The sequence below is a fragment of the Amphiura filiformis genome, chromosome 8, assembly GCF_039555335.1.
Source record: "Amphiura filiformis chromosome 8, Afil_fr2py, whole genome shotgun sequence".
NCBI classification, from domain to species: Eukaryota; Metazoa; Echinodermata; class Ophiuroidea; order Amphilepidida; family Amphiuridae; genus Amphiura; species Amphiura filiformis.
Genome location: NC_092635.1, coordinates 19,634,092 through 19,651,328, shown reverse-complemented (window position 1 = coordinate 19,651,328; position 17,237 = coordinate 19,634,092). Strand labels below are relative to the sequence as shown.

Sequence of the window (17,237 nt, the reverse complement as noted above, 5' to 3'; positions counted from 1 at the left end):
AAATGTTCTCACAACAAAATTATACAAGTGAACAACAATGATTCAATTTCAGAACATGCGACATATCTTGGAAGACATTAACTGATCAACAAGTCAGAGTAGAGCAAAAGCTACATTTGTCTGTTTCTTTTTCAGTAATACACATTCACATAAATCATATACCTGCATATCTTGGTGGATATCTTGACCATCATCAACATTTGGTACCGGTGCTTCATTATGATGCATCACATCACCACCTCTGTCAACATCTGCTGTTTCGTTCTCGTCTTGATCTGCCTGCTGCTGTTCTTGTTGAATCACATCACCACTCCTGTCAACATCTGCTGCTTCGTTCTCTTCTTGATGTACCTGATGCTGCTGTTCTTGTTGAATCACATCACCACTCCTGTCAACATCTGCTGCTTCGTTCTCTTCTTGATGTACCTGATGCTGCTGTTCTTGTTGAATCACATCACCACCCCTGTCAACATCTGCTGTTTCGTTCTCATCTTGATCTGCCTGCTGTTCTTGTTGCATCACATCACCACCCCTGTCAACATCTGCTGCTTCGTTCTCTTCTTGATCTACCTGATGCTGCTGTTCTTGTTGAATCACATCACCACCCCTGTCAACATCTGCTGTTTCGTTCTCATCTTGATCTGCCTGCTGTTCTTGTTGAATCACATCACCACCCCTGTCAACATCTGCTGTTTCGTTCTCTTCTTGATCTGCCTGCTGCTGCTGTTCTTGTTGTATCACATCACCACCCCTGTCAACATCTGCTGTTTCGTTCTCTTCTTGATCTGCCTGCTGCTGCTGTTCTTGTTGTATCACATCACCACTCCTGTCAACATCTGCTGTTTCGTTCTCTTCTTGATCTGCCTGCTGCTGCTGTTCTTGTTGTATCACATCACCACCCCTGTCAACATCTGCTGTTTCGTTCTCTTCTTGATCTGCCTGCTGCTGCTGTTCTTGTTGTATCACATCACCACCCCTGTCAACATCTGCTGTTTCGTTCTCTTCTTGATCTGCCTGCTGCTGCTGTTCTTGTTGTATCACATCACCACCCCTGTCAACATCTGCTGTTTCGTTCTCATCTTGATCTGCCTGCTGTTCTTGTTGAATCACATCACCACCCCTGTCAACATCTGCTGTTTCGTTCTCGTCTTGATCTGCCTGCTGCTGTTCTTGTTGAATCACATCACCACCCCTGTCAACATCTGCTGTTTTGTTCTCATCTTGATCTGCCTGCTGCTGCTGTTCTTGTTGTATCACATCACCACTCCTGTTAACATCTGCTGCTTCGTTCTCTTCTTGATGTACCTGATGCTGCTGTTCTTGTTGAATCACATCACCACCCCTGTCAACATCTGCTGCTTCATTCTCTTCTTGATCTCCCTGCTGCTGCTGTTCTTGTTGGGGACTTCCACCACATCTGTCAGAAAAAAAAACCAATGTGATATTGTCTTAATTTCTTATAGAATAGGAACCTATTTATATTTAGTAAACTTGTACGACACCCAAAAATAACTTACAGTATACCTCTAAATCAAAAGAGAATATTAAGCTTCAAATATAACTTATGCACAACTCCCTCCTGCCCACATACCACAAACACACCTATATGTAAACACCAGCAACAGTAGAAGTAGACCCACCCTACATAAGTTTTACTATCCAAGTGCCGACACACATATTTTGAGTTTTAATCACCTTGCTGTGGACCTTTGTAAGTTTTTACTATCTAAGTGCAGATCTTATTTATTTTATTTATTTATTATGCTTCATCACTGGCTCATATACAATTACAAAGATAAATATATTATATCTAACCCAACACCAGGAACTGAAGTCAATTGCTATAATGCATTATGCTTTTTTGGATCTAGAAACACCTTCCAGGAACTGCTGACATCTGTAGTTCCTGTGCATCCAAATTTACTTCTCAAATTTACCCTCATTTGTGCCAGTATTCACTTAGGCATGCACACACAAATGTGTAACCACTGGCAAGTGTGGACAGCACTACACTAAGTAAGTAGATAAGCTTTCTCAATGGGAATTCATAAAACGTTATAGTATTTCTATGAGTACGCCCTTGGTTATCACAGTACTGGTGCAGTCAGTCCCTCTGTGAGACCGAGCTTTTGTCATAACTGAAGCAGTACACCACTTTGGAGTTTTTACTATCTACTCCTGTAATGTTTTCAAATTGAAAACAAGGGACACAAATTTCAGGTTATACATTCTATTTTTTGGAAAACACATTTTCTGATCACTAATTATCAAAATTAACATATAATATTTAAATTATGAGCAAACTCTTAGTTACTGCAGTAACATCCTTGGATTTCATTTGCCGTACCATGGACCTGTTTAGTTGTCACTGTCCAAGTACAGACTGACTCTACACCTCACAATGGCAGTAGTTGTTTATAATGCTTTGATGTGCTGTTTTCGATCTAGTACTATTGTCCAGAACAATGCACATCCATGATTCCTGTGTGTGTCTGCTGTTAAATATATGTGTGTCCTTGTTTGCCTGTATTTATAAACATAAACACACCTTAATACAGAAATTTTAAATTCAAATTCCACCACACTGTTTTCTTTTCTGACAGATGTGGTGGAAGTGTTTAAAAACACTTACCCTCCTATCCTTTTACTGTCTCCCCCTCCTGGTGGCTTTTTGCCACCATCTCCTCCACCACCTATTCCATTCCCACTAAGACGCCTCCTCACAGACCTATCTCCTGCAGCACACACATGGTTTGGAGATTCTCTCTGGGGTTGAGAGCCTTCCTTAGTTTGGGATTGGTCACCCCCTGCAGCTGATTTTACTTTGATATCATTCTCCAATCCAGAATCATTGATATCTGAAAAAAGTAAGATCCAACAATTGAACAATTGTACAGAATTTGAATAACATTGTATTGATAAATAATGTATTGATGATATCGCCCATAGAAGTTGAGATTCAATGGCATAACCAGAAAGGAGGCAGAGGGTATGAATTCAATCTAATCAGGATCATTGATGCCACAAAATTACCTTTTTAATTTTCCATCAAATTAAACATATATGGAGAAATCACTTCTTTCTAGATGTATTTGTCTTGCTGTTTGTTTTATTGTGAAAAAGGGGTTACTGAGTGTAATTATACACAAAATTAGGGTTAGGGTTAGGGTCAGTTTAGGGTTAGGATTAGCTTACACAAAATAATTACATAAAGGATCGACCGAAGAAGGTACAACACTAACAACACAATTTCAAGTTGTTTCTATAGTTGCTTCTCCACCAAAAACTATATTCTGGTGTTTCTTTGTGTATACATATTGATGGAGATTCAGTGAATGTAAGTATTACTATTGCAGCATAAAATTCCTGTGACCAAGCAGATTAAACAGCAACACAGATATTTTCCAAAATATGTCAAAATGACAACAACAAAAAAAAAAGAAGAAAAACAATAAAAAAAACTAACCTGTTTCAAAACTTGCTGCTAGATTGCTCTGATACTCTTCCTCTTGAAAGAATCCATTGATAATAGGTGCAGTTCCTGTTCAAATAAACCATATTTGTAAACAAAAATTACTTCTTAAATGAACCCTTTTTTATGTCAAGACTAATCCTGGCATTAGCAGCATCAATCTGGAGTCAATCCTGAGCAGGAGAGGAAGAGCACACTAAGTATGACTTCTCACTGTAAGATTGATACACAAAGTCTGTTTTATGTTATCTAAATTTCTTGGGCTTGCATCATTCGTTTCCGATCCTCATATGTATTAATTGTGTCTCACATTAGTAGGATGAAGCATATAGGCTTCATATCTAATATATATTTGGCAGCTAAGACACAGTGAGGGAGTATGCAATCATAACTAGGTGAGATTAGCTGTGTACCAACTATGAAATCAGGTAGTCCAGTGGTATAATCCTAGACTGGGAATGGAGAGGTCTGGGGTTCAAACCCTGCTGAGTCCTGATTTTTATCTGCTCTCTCAATTTATCATGTGTCAGTTTGCCTGAGCTTCATGAAGTCATTTGGACACTTCTGGTTAGAAAACAGTAGCATCTCTTCAAACTATTTTTCACCTTTTTTTAAATATGTTGACATTATATTCATATGGGTTGGTAAATTGACACTTGGAATAAACACACTTTATTATCTACAAGATTACTAAATTTTCGAAAGAACTGCGGCTTGTAGAAATGCTGTTGTCAGTTGTTCCTAGCACTGAATTTCTGATTATTCATTGCACTTACCATCCAGAGCAGACTTAATGAATAATGACTTCTCATGAAGGATGCCAAGTACATGAACATCACCTATAGAACAAAACAAACATTACACAGTATAATATAAGGCGTCCACTAAAATATAAAGGCTAATTGAAGGCATGTGTTTACAGATACTGTGATCATGCTCTCACCCTACTAATAATACATATGTGACATGTCATGTCAAAAGCAGACACTTTTGGGCAGGATCGTAAATGGAGAAATAGCCAAAAATCTGCCCGGGGGTAATTTTTTTACTATTTGTGTTTGTTGCGAATTTGTGATGATATCAATGTTAAAAATATTGTCTGATAGTTTCAGACCGGAATATAACTGCCATCTTGTATTTTTTGAACCATTATTTTGAATCCCTATTCTCAACATTGGCAATAATATTTTTAAAGGCCGATATCTCAATTTCCAATCTTATAATACCATAACTTACGAACTCAATATCTTCGCTTAGGAATGTCCGATTTCATAGGGGAAAATGGCGTTGTGGAGCAAATATCTCTATATTTAAGATATGTAAAAACCTCAAAATTGATAACCTGCCCAAAAGTGTTGCATATACATTTGCAGTCACTTTATGAATTGGATTACTGGAATGTGTGGCCAAATACGCAATAAAGCTGATTAATATCCATGCAGTGTCCCTGAAAGAACTGTATCACCGGAAACCTAATTTTCTTGGTAGTTTAATGCCTAAAACAAACATATAACTAAATACCTATTGTGGTTGAGGAATAACTCAGCTATCACATTTTTTTACAAATGATCGCACCGTTCTTGAAATATAAGAATTTTACGAAACAACCTCACTTTCAAACCTTTTTGACTCTGTGGAACATTGAAAATGAGGTAGTTTCATAAAATGCTTATATTTCAAAATGGAGCGGTCGATTGTCAAAATTCTGTAGCCTGATCAACTATTTAGTTCTGGTTGTTTTGGGCATTAAAATACCAAAAAAATTTAAGTTTCTGACGATACAGTTCTTTCAGGAACCCTGTATCATATGCAAATAATATGGCACAAGAACTCATTATGCTCTATAACCCCCAAGAAGTTTCAAATAAATGCTTTATGGTACCTGTGTTTCTAGATTAATGCTTGGGGTGAATGTAACCCCGCTACACACAAGAGGGTCATTCAAAAAGTTCTACCTCTACACTTATATACTTTTCCAGATATTTGTAGATGACATCAGAACCAAAAACAAGATTTGATAAACCAGAAATGGTAAAAAGAACTTTTTGAATGACCCTCGTATTTTACCATGCAACATTTTTGCCATGGAAAAAATATATAAATAACACCATAAAATAAATTCAAAAATTCATTAGTACTGAATAAACCTGTGGGCCACCTTTTCAAATTAACCTGGAGAGAATGTAGCCATAAAATTATGCATATTGTACATTGGAATGTTAAAAAAGATTTTGAAATCAATGAAAAACAAAAAAAGCTAGATTTGGCTTACCATAACGTTTAAGAAAACACGATTGGTGGGTCGCAGCTTCATCTATATCAAAGCCTTGTTTAAATGATGGGGTTGGTTGGCTTTGAGTGTCCATCCTTTCATTGCTATGTGGAAAAAAAGTTGATAACCATATTTTAAAATCTTACTGTGTGAGAAATGAATTCAGTAGTCAAGCAACCACAAAACAGTTCTATTCAATCTCAACCTCAATGACCAAGCGTTTAATACGGCTCATGTGATAACATGGGAATAACAATTGATGGTCAGTTTTTTGTCAACACAGCTAGGTGATAATTAAAAAACAAAAAACTAAGTCAAGTACCTGGTTAACCACTTGTGGAATGGTTCATCCTCAATGTAGCACACATCGTTTCTTTCTTTTTCCTGAAAATAATAATAAAAAGTGTAAAGCTTAGTGTCACTTCAATAAAACAAGGATGTGTTTAAAAAAAATCCTCAAAATCAAAAATCTGTGTTGGTCGGGCCTGTAGAACAGGGTATGATTGTTTCATAAATATAGACATGGATTCCTAATGATGGACTGAACCTGCCCATTCCTAAGATGAATCGGACTAAAGAATAAAACTCTACTTCGCAAGCAATATAATACATGTAAAATCATTCAGTGGTGGAACTTAAGTGGATTGTGGCTTACCTCAACAAACAGACCTTTCATTTGCAAACCTGAAAAAAAAATGAGACAAATTATCTTAAAATTATTAAACCTAATAGTCTACAATGAAAGTGTATAATTAAGCCTATGCTTTGCCATTTCAAATATAACACTAAAGCAGTAACACTAACCTTAATCTCTTTTGACAAGCTACAACTAGCTACAGGTCTCTTGATAATAAAGTCTTTTGGCACTTGACAACATGCATGCACTATTTTCTGTCTGAATCTGAACAGAACCAGATCGTGCAGTGACACGGCAGCCCACAGCTTGTTCAGGGAATACTACTGAGTGAACAAGCAATAGTGATACATTCCGAAAGCTCTCAGGTGAGCTAATGTCTGTTTTTCTTCATTAGATCTAATGTCATTTATTAAAACGTTTAGGTCCACAAAAGCCCAGTTTGGTAACTTCTAACACAATTGTCTGACAGAAAGATGAAAACAAATTAATATGTTATAAGATATAGCTGAACTTACCATGACCTTTGACACACATCTTATAATCTATCAACAAGTGTTCGAATACATCATCTGGTACACTAATGTTGCTGTTCAAAAATAAGGCTCTGAAAAAAACAAAGGTATGCACTTTGGATACTTGATTAGTATAAAAATATTGGATGCTTTAACATTTTGAATGTTCAAGTAGTATACAAATATTTAGAGGTTAATAACAGCGCATCGGTTATTTGGAGGTCAATGTGAAAAATCTAAACATTTTGCCTTTGGAACCGAGGGATATTCTCAGGTCCAAAGCAAAATGTTTAGATTTTTCACAATGTCTGATATATTACCAATGCAAAGTTATTAACCTCATTCATATTAATGAGGTTATGAATAAATGGTAATGATGGGGTGAAATATGGACTGTTCCATTAATTGCCATATCATACTAACCAGACAAAAGTTAAATGCATGTAGGCCTGAAGCTTTGTCTCTATTTAATGGCTTCAATTAACCTATTTTAAATTTATACACACATCATAAATGTTTTTCAATGTTTTTGAACAATTTAACATGACTGAGGTTTGATATGCATTATGCAGCTATTAAACTGAAGGTTTAATTCATTTTGAATGGAAAAAATAACACACTCATTTTACGTATGAGAATTTCAGAATGAATGGAACTTCACAGAATTCAACATAGAGGGTAACTTGCTAACTGGACTGTCAAGATTTCATGCCCAGTTGGCCTGCAGAATGATTTTAGAAGGTCAAGGGGCACTGTCATTTTCATGGCCACTATTGCCAAAGGACCCAACCATATTTATTTATTTTATTTATTTATAACATTCGGCCGAAGCCAGGCTAATCCCAATAGTGCTCAGAGGCTACTAAATTAAAGGGATGCCATCCGGATATGACGGGACAGGGATATGGAAAGAAGTGCGATTTTAGATGCAGGAGGAAAACCGGAGCACCCGGAGAAAAACCTGCCAGGACGAGCATGGATCGGCAACCAAACTCACATGGGGCGCCGCGGGGAATTGAACCCCGGCCACAGTGGTGAGAAGTGAGTGAGAAGACCACTACACTAACCTGCCTTCCCGCTTTTTATACTCTATCTGTATCATATTTTAGTTACATCAAGTTTTGAGTTCTGCATACATGCACCAACTTACGTAATGTTGCACTTGTTGATGTAACTCATTGGCGTCTATGGAGTGAAAGCGAAACATAAAATGTGATGTTTTTAGTGATAATATGGGTTGAGGTTTGTCATGCAGGTAATTATTAGGGACAGACCATGATTCACATACCACAGAATATTACTTGCATGTTTAACAATTTGTTAATATATACAGTTTGTCCACTCTGAAGTACAAAGTGACAACGCGCATTAACAGGGCGTAGTGCTGCGCCTCTGCTGCAGGTATGCGTGCCTTCAAAGTTGGCACAATGTGTGCGTCCGCGTCGGTACTTTGTACTTCAGAGTAGACTGACTGTATGTGTGACCCAACAGTAATACACAAGATATATGACTGTTTCTGTTTGAAGGCAATGACCGGGTTAAAATTTGTTAATTTAATAATAAGGCCGTTAGATAGACTTTGATACCTGCTATATGTAAGACCAACAACTGTATATAATTCACTTTTAAACAAGGAAAGACAAAAATAAAGAACAAACAAGCAAACAAAAAATACCTAATTAAGTAATACTTGATCACTTTTCAGAAAGGTGACAATCAGGAATGCTCTTTATACACTTCCATTTTCAGAGCATCAAGCCAACTGATTGATAACCATCATTTTTGCAAATGTGACATCACTTGAGTTCAAAATTCTCCATTTACTGAGCGATGTCACTTGTCACATGAACTGCATTTGATCATATTTTATTTTAAAATTGTTTTAGTTCAAAGCAATAATTATCAACAATGGATGTCCTTAAACCCCAATATTTTAATTAAAGTTGTGAAAAACTTGTCTACAAGTGCAACAAGTTTAATTAAGTTGATCACTGCAGTTGCAATGAGTATAAATGATAAATGAAAAAGCGATGTATCATTTTTAAAAAGCAAATTACCAATGACTTTTCAAAAGTGAAATATCACAAGATTTCGCCAAGCAATCAGGTGTACATTTAGCTTAGGGCTCATATTGAAATTCCCTTACACAGGAAGGTGTGCGCCATCCTGCACCTTTCCTGTGCTAGCCTTCTTTTGTTAAAATCCTGGGCAGGGTGTATCACTGAGGCATGTAATCCATCCGTTTTATGACCAAGCTTTCCTGAGGCGCGCGCTTAGCGAGGGGAATCCTGCCTTCTTTCTGTGTGAAAACGTGGTAGGGTATTTCAATATAAGCCCTTATAACATCTCACATTGGGTCACACATATACATGTATAAAAGATTAAGGCAAATCAAGATCCACTAATATCTAAACTGAGATTACATAGATAATGTTATATGACAATGCTATATGGGTGACTAATATATAACCATGAGATACTGCATGCCCTAAAATTACATTACCAACTTGTGGCATTTTGTTTTCCTTGATATTCTCCTCTTATTAATCTTCTCCTTATCATCCATACTCCTCTCCTTTTATCATCCTCATTACACTTGAATATTCAAATTGATCCTAGATTTAGAATAAACAAACAATAACACTTCAACTTAGCATTATTGCTGGTTAAATTGGGGGTCCTGAAACAAGTAGGGTCCTGAAACAAGGAGGGTCCTGAAACAAGGAAGGTCCAAATATGCTGATCGAATCAGCCGGTTTCTTAATGTCATTTATTTAAAGGCTATTGAGATAAATGAAAAGCAGATGCATTGGTTCAACCGATTTAGGTTCTTAAAAGGGTTTAAAAAACTGACCAATCATGTTCTTTGAACACAACCATCCAGCTAGGTCAAGAGTGCAGCAATTGTGTTATTCCACGAAGTGTGCTTGATGCAGTTTACGTAGGTATGTGCTCTCATGATCGATAATTAAACATTTCAAATATTTTGATATACAGCAACTGAAAACTCCAAAATATATTTGCGCATGGACGTGGAAAGAAAGAGTTAAATAACTATGGTTTATGGTACGGCAGACTCATGCTGTATCATTATTGAGCACTGTTAAATTTGCAACAGGAAAAGGAGCTCTGAAATGTTTTTTTTTAAATAGGTTACTCTGCACAGTGTTCTGGCACACTGTAGTGAAGTAGTGAAACAGGACCTACACATTGTTAGAACAATGCTGTAAAAAAACAATCCTATCAAATGATACCCAAATCATGCATTTGTGGCACAGCTTGTGCCCATTTTTGTGCCCATGGTATGATGGTACACATTGTACCAGTCCACTAACTTTGTTTCATTCCAAAATGTACGTTTAACTTTGTAAAGCAAGGTTATATAGGAATACAATTCTATGGTTAACTAGTCTGCTTTCTTTCTCCTAAAATAAATTTCCTACACCTTAATCCTAAAAGCCATAATGTATGATTTTCATCAAAATTTCATTTTCTTACTTTTTAAAACCCAAAATGCTGGAATAATATTAGTAATAACTGCAGGGAAGGGTTTCTGTTCATTTTCAGCTGAATTAAAATGTAAAGTTAAAGAAACCCCACTGGCTATTTTGGCCATTGAACACATTATTATAATTTTGACCAAGTCAAAATTGCCCTGTCCATTTAGGTGGGACATTTCATTTCATATTTATTTAACATAACATTGTGCCAAATTGCTTTAGCTTTTACAATCAGTATATGAGTTGTATTTCTTGCCAATTATTATTTTGCAAGCCCTTTTTTGCACTTTTTCAAGAGAATTAACCTGTTCATGTGTCAAACACGAATCCCACACAACATCACCGTATTCTAACAATGGCCGTAAATAGCCTTTGTAAATAAGTTCATCAGAGGTAAAACCAAATCTTTTTAGAGTAGGGAGCACATACAGCCTGTCTCAAAAAAAAAATTGTGCAAGTGAAAAGCGCCCTCTTTGGCAATGAGAGAATACCGTTTTGACATGATGCTTATATCAACGTCACGGGCGCAGTCTTAGCTCTCAAATGCCGTTTGTTCTGTTCAATTTGCTTGTTCCAATTTCGAGACACAGTGGGTGCAGATGGATCATTCATGAAGCAAACCTGAAGCCCTTGGTGCTTGGATGGATTTAGTGTCAAATTATTATTTTTTGACCAATCAACAAAACTGTCCAGATCTTTTTGCAGCATACTTTTAGTAGGATAAATAACATTTGATGCCAAAGATAGGTCATCTACATACTTCCACACACTAGCATCAGCTTCTGATGCTGCATCATTTATAATGATTTGGAAACCCAAAGGGCCCATTTTTGTGCCTTGTGGCTTAAAATATGTATTCAGCTGCTATTTTTTGCTAGTGGCTAGAAGGAATTATTTCTTTTATATTTGAAAACTTTGTCGTAAGTGAAAGTAAAATAATACAGACAGTAAATGGCGATTCAAATTTAAAATTGTACTTTGTGAATATTTACCTTGGCTGGTCCAAGCACGAAAATACTGGTAACTGAGAAAAAAGAGAGGGAGAGAGAAAACTTTAACAACACATTCGCCATTAACAGGAAAGAAAAATGTGACGGTGGTGCAAATTGATTAGCAAATTCCGGTTCATCGGCAAAGGTTGATTCATCCAAGATATTTTCTGCAATGGTATGCATGTGATCAAAAAAAATTCTTCATGTGTTTGAAGTACATCTGATAACAAAATGTTGATAATTTTTAGCTTCTTTGTTATTTCATTGCTTTTTAAATTGGCTACATACAGGAAATGAGCCACATTGGATGAAAATAATACTTTTCTTTCAAAGGTATTTTGTAAACAATAATGAAAAATGTGTCACACTATAATATAAAATGAATTCATTCTTTGATTTTCTGTTTATCACAATCAAGAGCAACCTTTCTCAAGCTAGTTTGGCAACAGAGTGCATTATGGGTAAAAATCTACATGAACCACATTGGATGAAAAAAACCTTTTTTTTTCAAAGATATTTTGTAAAACAAAGAAAAATGTGTCACACTATAATATAAAATGAATTCATTCTTTGATTTTCTGTTTATCATAATCAAGAGCAACCTTTCTCAAGCCAGTTTGGCAATTCAAAACAGAGTGCATTGTGGGTAAAAATTGACTGATATATCACCACTGGCTTCACACAGTATTTCAATGGCAAAAGCTTTGCACTTTGTAAAAAAAAAACTTTTTTCCATTGTTAAGGCTACACAGAACTTTCATATAAGTGCTCATATTGAAATACCCTACCACGTTTTCACACAGAAAGAAGGCAGGATTCCCTCGCTAAGCGCCAAGCACCTCAGGAAAGCTCGGTCATAAACGGATGGATTATATGCATCAGTGATACACCCTGCCCAGGATTTTAACAAAAGGCTAGCACAGGAAAGCTGCAGGATGGCGCACACCTTCCTGTGTAAGGGAATTTCAATATGAGCCCTAACAAACAATGATCGTTTGAACCTACCTCAGAAGTGCCAATTTGTAAATGAAAACTAAAATCCTAGGAATTGTCTATTGGAGGACTTTATCTTGTGTCATGGCGAATTATTTTTACCAACATGCCACAATGCACTCTGTTCTGAACTCTTATTCAGAGGGAGTAGCGAATGCGCTGGCATTCATTACTCAAACTATTGCACCTGCCTGCCATCTACAATGTATCACCAAAAGTCCTATCGTTTATTCTCCAATTATCAAACTCCTGTATATATCCACTTACCATACGCTCCTGGTCCAATTAGCTGCTCCAAGAGTACTTTAAATGTGTAGCTGTGTGTGATAAATAAGTAACAATTAGTAGTTTATTATAAGTTTTGTTTCCTTTAAATCTAATTTAGATAAAAATATTAATAAGTGTGGGTTCTTCACATTCTATTCAAATACACATCATTTTGACCATCTTCACTTGAGATGATCAATTTGGAACTACTGTATTGTCTAAATGTAAGGACTGCAAAATTTGAAAACAAAAATGTGTAGATTTCCAAAGTGCATTTAACCAACACAGACTGTACTGCCTATACATTGGTTTGTTTTAAGTTTGGTAGTGACGTATTGCTTTTTTGTAGTTGCGTCGCAAGCGTGCCAACAAACCTCCATTGTACGCGTGTGTGCTCTCTACGCGATTTACTTTATGTGCGCTATTCGATACTGCTGCCTGCGAAATACGCACGTACGTCATTACCAAACTTGAAGTGAACCAAATTATAGTATGCACACCGCTACTTGTAAAGATAGGCAATCAAGGATTTATACTTTTCCAACCTACGACCTTTAGCTTGGACCTATCTAAACAAGGACATTATATGATTTATATCTGAAACTCTGCAACAAACCTGGACCCACTTGGAAGTTTTAAAAAGACCTTACCCTCAACTAAGGATGGCCTTATATGCACTTTTACATTGTTTTCATAATGGAGGGAAAAGGAACCAAAGAATTCTACAGTTGGTGCCTGAGCTGGTGTTTGTCCATGGTTATTTACCCATGTCCTTGTTTGATGTCAGCAACTTACCATTTCATGCCATTTTTTTAATTCTCTTGCAGCTGTATCTCCAGTTTCTTGTTTGTAAGAGACTCATCAGGCTGAAAAAATATAAAATATAATAACTATAATTTTCAACAAAACAGAGTTTTTTTATTAAAAAAAAATCAGAAAAAAAATCAAGATTAAAAAAACAACAATTTAAATCAGATAAATAAAAATTATCTCCCAAACACATAACATCGGCAGAAGTCAAACAAAGTGGCTCAACAAAATGCCTTAGAGTTGGTAATTCCAATTACAAAATAAAAATTGCAAAAGAAATCCTAATCAGTAAAAGACCTACAAAAGGTTCTTTAAAGTTCTTTAAAATCACAAAGAACAACAAAAATAGGCTAATGAAGATGATTATTTCACCAAAACAACATTGAATTGTCCATAACTAATCAAATTTAAAAAAAAAAATGATTTAAATAAGTGATTGAAAAAAAATCATCTGCCTTTAAATTGGGATAATCAAGCAACCTTCCACAAAAATTGGATGCTAAAGGGACAATCTGTTGTGATCTAGCCCTACTAGAGAGGACCCTTTTACTATATAGATTCTGAAATCCATATTCATTAATTTGAGAACTGCATTGCGATATTGTTTTTGGAGGCCATAGTAAACAGATCATAACAGGGTTATCCTTCGCTTGAAAAAGCTGTTGCTATATAGTGAAAAGTATCACAAGTTTGGTAAACTATTCTGAAAAATCACCTGGATTGTGTTGAACTAGGGTTCTCAACAAACAGGGCATGCTAAATTTGGGGTCTTAGAGACTATTGGGGGATTTTATTTCACCAGTGGAAAAAACCAACTCAATCAAGATCTAACAGCCAAGTGAATTAGTTATGGGCATTTCCAAGCAAATAAGGATGTGACTCAAAACTTGAAAAGTGCTCAGAACTTTAAAACTACAAGTGCTACAATAACAAATTTGGTATAAAATGAAAGAGGTTAACATGCTCTTTAAATGAAGTCCTTACAATGAAATTACTTAGAAAAACCTGTTTTGGGCCAAATTTGTTACTTTTTTGAGTGAAAAAAGACCTGCATTTTGTATCTCCTTTGCACATCTTCACCAAGGTTTTATTATTTCATGTTTTTGTTTTTAATTGCTCAAGGAATATTGAAATGCACATATTCTTTTTTTATGTGTTTTTTTAATTTGTTATATATTTATTACTTAATTCATTTCCATCTTTTTAGGTGGACAAACTGTATCACAAGTTACTGACTGTAGCATGAGTTACCATATTTTTTGGAGGCAAATATAAAACAATGAAGGGCAAATCTTTTTAATGTATATCAAGATAAGCCTTAACATAATAGTTACCTATCATATAATCAATTAGGCCTTAGTGGTTTTTTGTTGTTTTAGGACACCATCAAAATAAAAAGCATGTCCTCTGCTTGTAGCACAAGTTTCACAGCTGTCCCCATAAAGTTTATGTCTTCATTTAGCAATACTATGAGGATAGCCTTGAAAGTTGGGTATTAAAATACAAAAAATACAGATTCCACTCAATTCAAATGAGTTTAAAAGCTAGAGCATAAACTATCTAAAAATGATGCCCAAAAGTGTAGCATGAGTTACCGGTGAATTGCCCATATGAGTATGGAAAAATTGTGGGTTGACATTCTCTCCCTTTTTTGTTTTTTATAAATATTTGCTTCATATAATATTTTGCAGATTTCCGTTTACAAATTAAGCGTACTGCTAACCATCCAGCGCATAGTATTTTCCACAATGTCCTATGAAAACCCTTGATGTTGCATGTGTGTATGAAATGGTTAATGGATAAAAGGAGCCTTGCAAACAGATTATAGCTCAGCAAACTATTTTGTTATCACATCAGACACATATTATTAGGGTTCTTCAATACATTCATAACATGATGCAGCCACCACCAATTTGTATACACATAACTAAATCGTGTTGTGGAAATTTACATTTGTGACAAATTTAGGCAAAATAAGATAAAATTGCATGAAAGTTACTGGTTACAAAGGTTCTCCCTATAAGGTTGCAGGCATAGCATTCACATATATTCTTGTTTTCCATGATGACAACAACATGTCAAGGACTTCATTGAAGCACGGTTTTATCTGAGAGGGAGGGTACAGAGTGCTCTATCCAACAAATTGTTTGCCACTCACTCCACACATCATCATTTTTGGGACCCCAAGTTGTCCACTATTCCATCAAAAGTTTATCCCTAAAATTTTAGTACAAGTCTTTCTTGAATTTAAGATCAAACCCAATATTTCATGCATCAACTATTATTTAAATTTTTTGTTGTTTAACTTGTTTGCCTCCCTCATCTGCTGATAATCCTTGGAATACAATACACACCACAGACCCTATCAAAAATTCACAGATAAAGCCCTATGAAGCACATCCCGATTTGGTAGAACCTCTGTAACTATTAACCAGTAAAACTGAAGATTGAAGGTGCCCGGTAGTTCTATACACATCATATTTGTGAGCATGTGATGACAGACAGTGTGGTGGTATTAAAACTGAAAAGAACACCAACTTAAAGCCTTAATATACGATTTGGTTATTCTTTGCCAAACATTATAAAATATAAAAAGGAAGAACTGTCAGAAAGATTTTCTGGTCATTTTAAGATATACTGATGAGATAGAATGAAAGAAATCCCACTTACTATCTTAATTCAAACTCGCTCTGTTGTCCTATTGAAAAATACAATGAATTTGGCTGAATCTAATCAGGTTTTAAGTTGTGTTTGAACATTACAAATATGCCAAAAAATCAGATTTGTAAAAAAATTACCAAACTCATTTTAAAGGAGTATTTCGTGATCCTAGCATCCTCTTTTTATGACATTTTTCAGTACATATCCACGAAAAATGAATATTCCCAAAATTTCAGTTGATTCCGATTTTGCGTTTGCGAGTTATGCATGATTATGTGTATTACACTGCTCCATAGACAATAATTTCATTCTGGTGCACCAGAACGAAATTCAAATTCATGATATCTTTGCTAAACGAATTAATCTGCAAGAAATATTTTGTACATAAACATTATGTAGCCAGAGTATTCCAGTGATATAAAAATCTCAACTTTTTTTTGAGAAAAGTGGGGGATGAGGCTGTGGATCACGAAATGCCCCTTTAAAAGATCGTACATTATGGCTTTAACTTAGTTAAATTATGGCATCTTCACAAACTACAAGATCTCCATGTACGTACAGCCCAATGTATAGATATGAAGAATATTATGGCTGTATAGAATAATTTCCTGCACCTTGTTAGATACAAACACCGATGAGGAAACAAAATTAGTATCAACATATATTAATAACTTTCAAACTGAGTGATATTTACTAGTATGCCTGCTATTATAGTATAGCTTGCTTATCTTACATAGACTATTCAAGAAGATGACTGAACAGGTGACAGAATGTCCAATTTTGATCATGGACCATGTATGTACATGTACCATACTGTAATATAAATTATCATACAATGGTCAATGGTTTAACTTATAATACCATATTCATAATAATCATTGTACTTGGGTGCCTGTTATTTCATTTTTTTACATACTGTGATTGGTCAAAATGCGTCAAGTGAGGGTACTATATTTGAAATAATGTGCCCTGATTGCATCTGTAATGCATGCACATTCTCAGCAGAGCATTACACTAGGTTACACATACAATATTATCACTTTTTCGGCAATTTTGCGCAAAATTGGTTGATCTTGCGCCCCTCCCCCAAAAAATCACTTTGCCCCCCCCCCATGCCCCCG

The 17,237-nt window shown here is 35.6% G+C and overlaps 1 protein-coding gene across 1 annotated transcript in view; it reads right to left on the bottom strand.

The window, feature by feature from the left end:
* Positions 1–16,932, bottom strand: part of LOC140158767 (uncharacterized) — a 35,071-nt gene extending 18,139 nt beyond the window's left edge. Inside the window, exons 1-13 of the mRNA XM_072181981.1 lie at positions 16,850–16,932; positions 13,441–13,511; positions 12,646–12,695; positions 11,386–11,417; positions 8,044–8,078; positions 6,897–6,985; positions 6,400–6,428; positions 6,067–6,128; positions 5,745–5,848; positions 4,249–4,311; positions 3,467–3,541; positions 2,633–2,858; positions 163–1,417 (exon numbers count right to left, since the gene is read on the bottom strand). Of these exons, the coding sequence (XP_072038082.1) occupies positions 163–1,417; positions 2,633–2,858; positions 3,467–3,541; positions 4,249–4,311; positions 5,745–5,848; positions 6,067–6,128; positions 6,400–6,428; positions 6,897–6,985; positions 8,044–8,078; positions 11,386–11,417; positions 12,646–12,695; positions 13,441–13,448 (2,028 nt within the window). The 5' untranslated portion in view covers positions 13,449–13,511; positions 16,850–16,932. The remainder of the gene's footprint in view (positions 1–162; positions 1,418–2,632; positions 2,859–3,466; positions 3,542–4,248; positions 4,312–5,744; positions 5,849–6,066; positions 6,129–6,399; positions 6,429–6,896; positions 6,986–8,043; positions 8,079–11,385; positions 11,418–12,645; positions 12,696–13,440; positions 13,512–16,849) is intronic.
* Between the last annotated feature and the right edge of the window lie 305 nt (positions 16,933–17,237).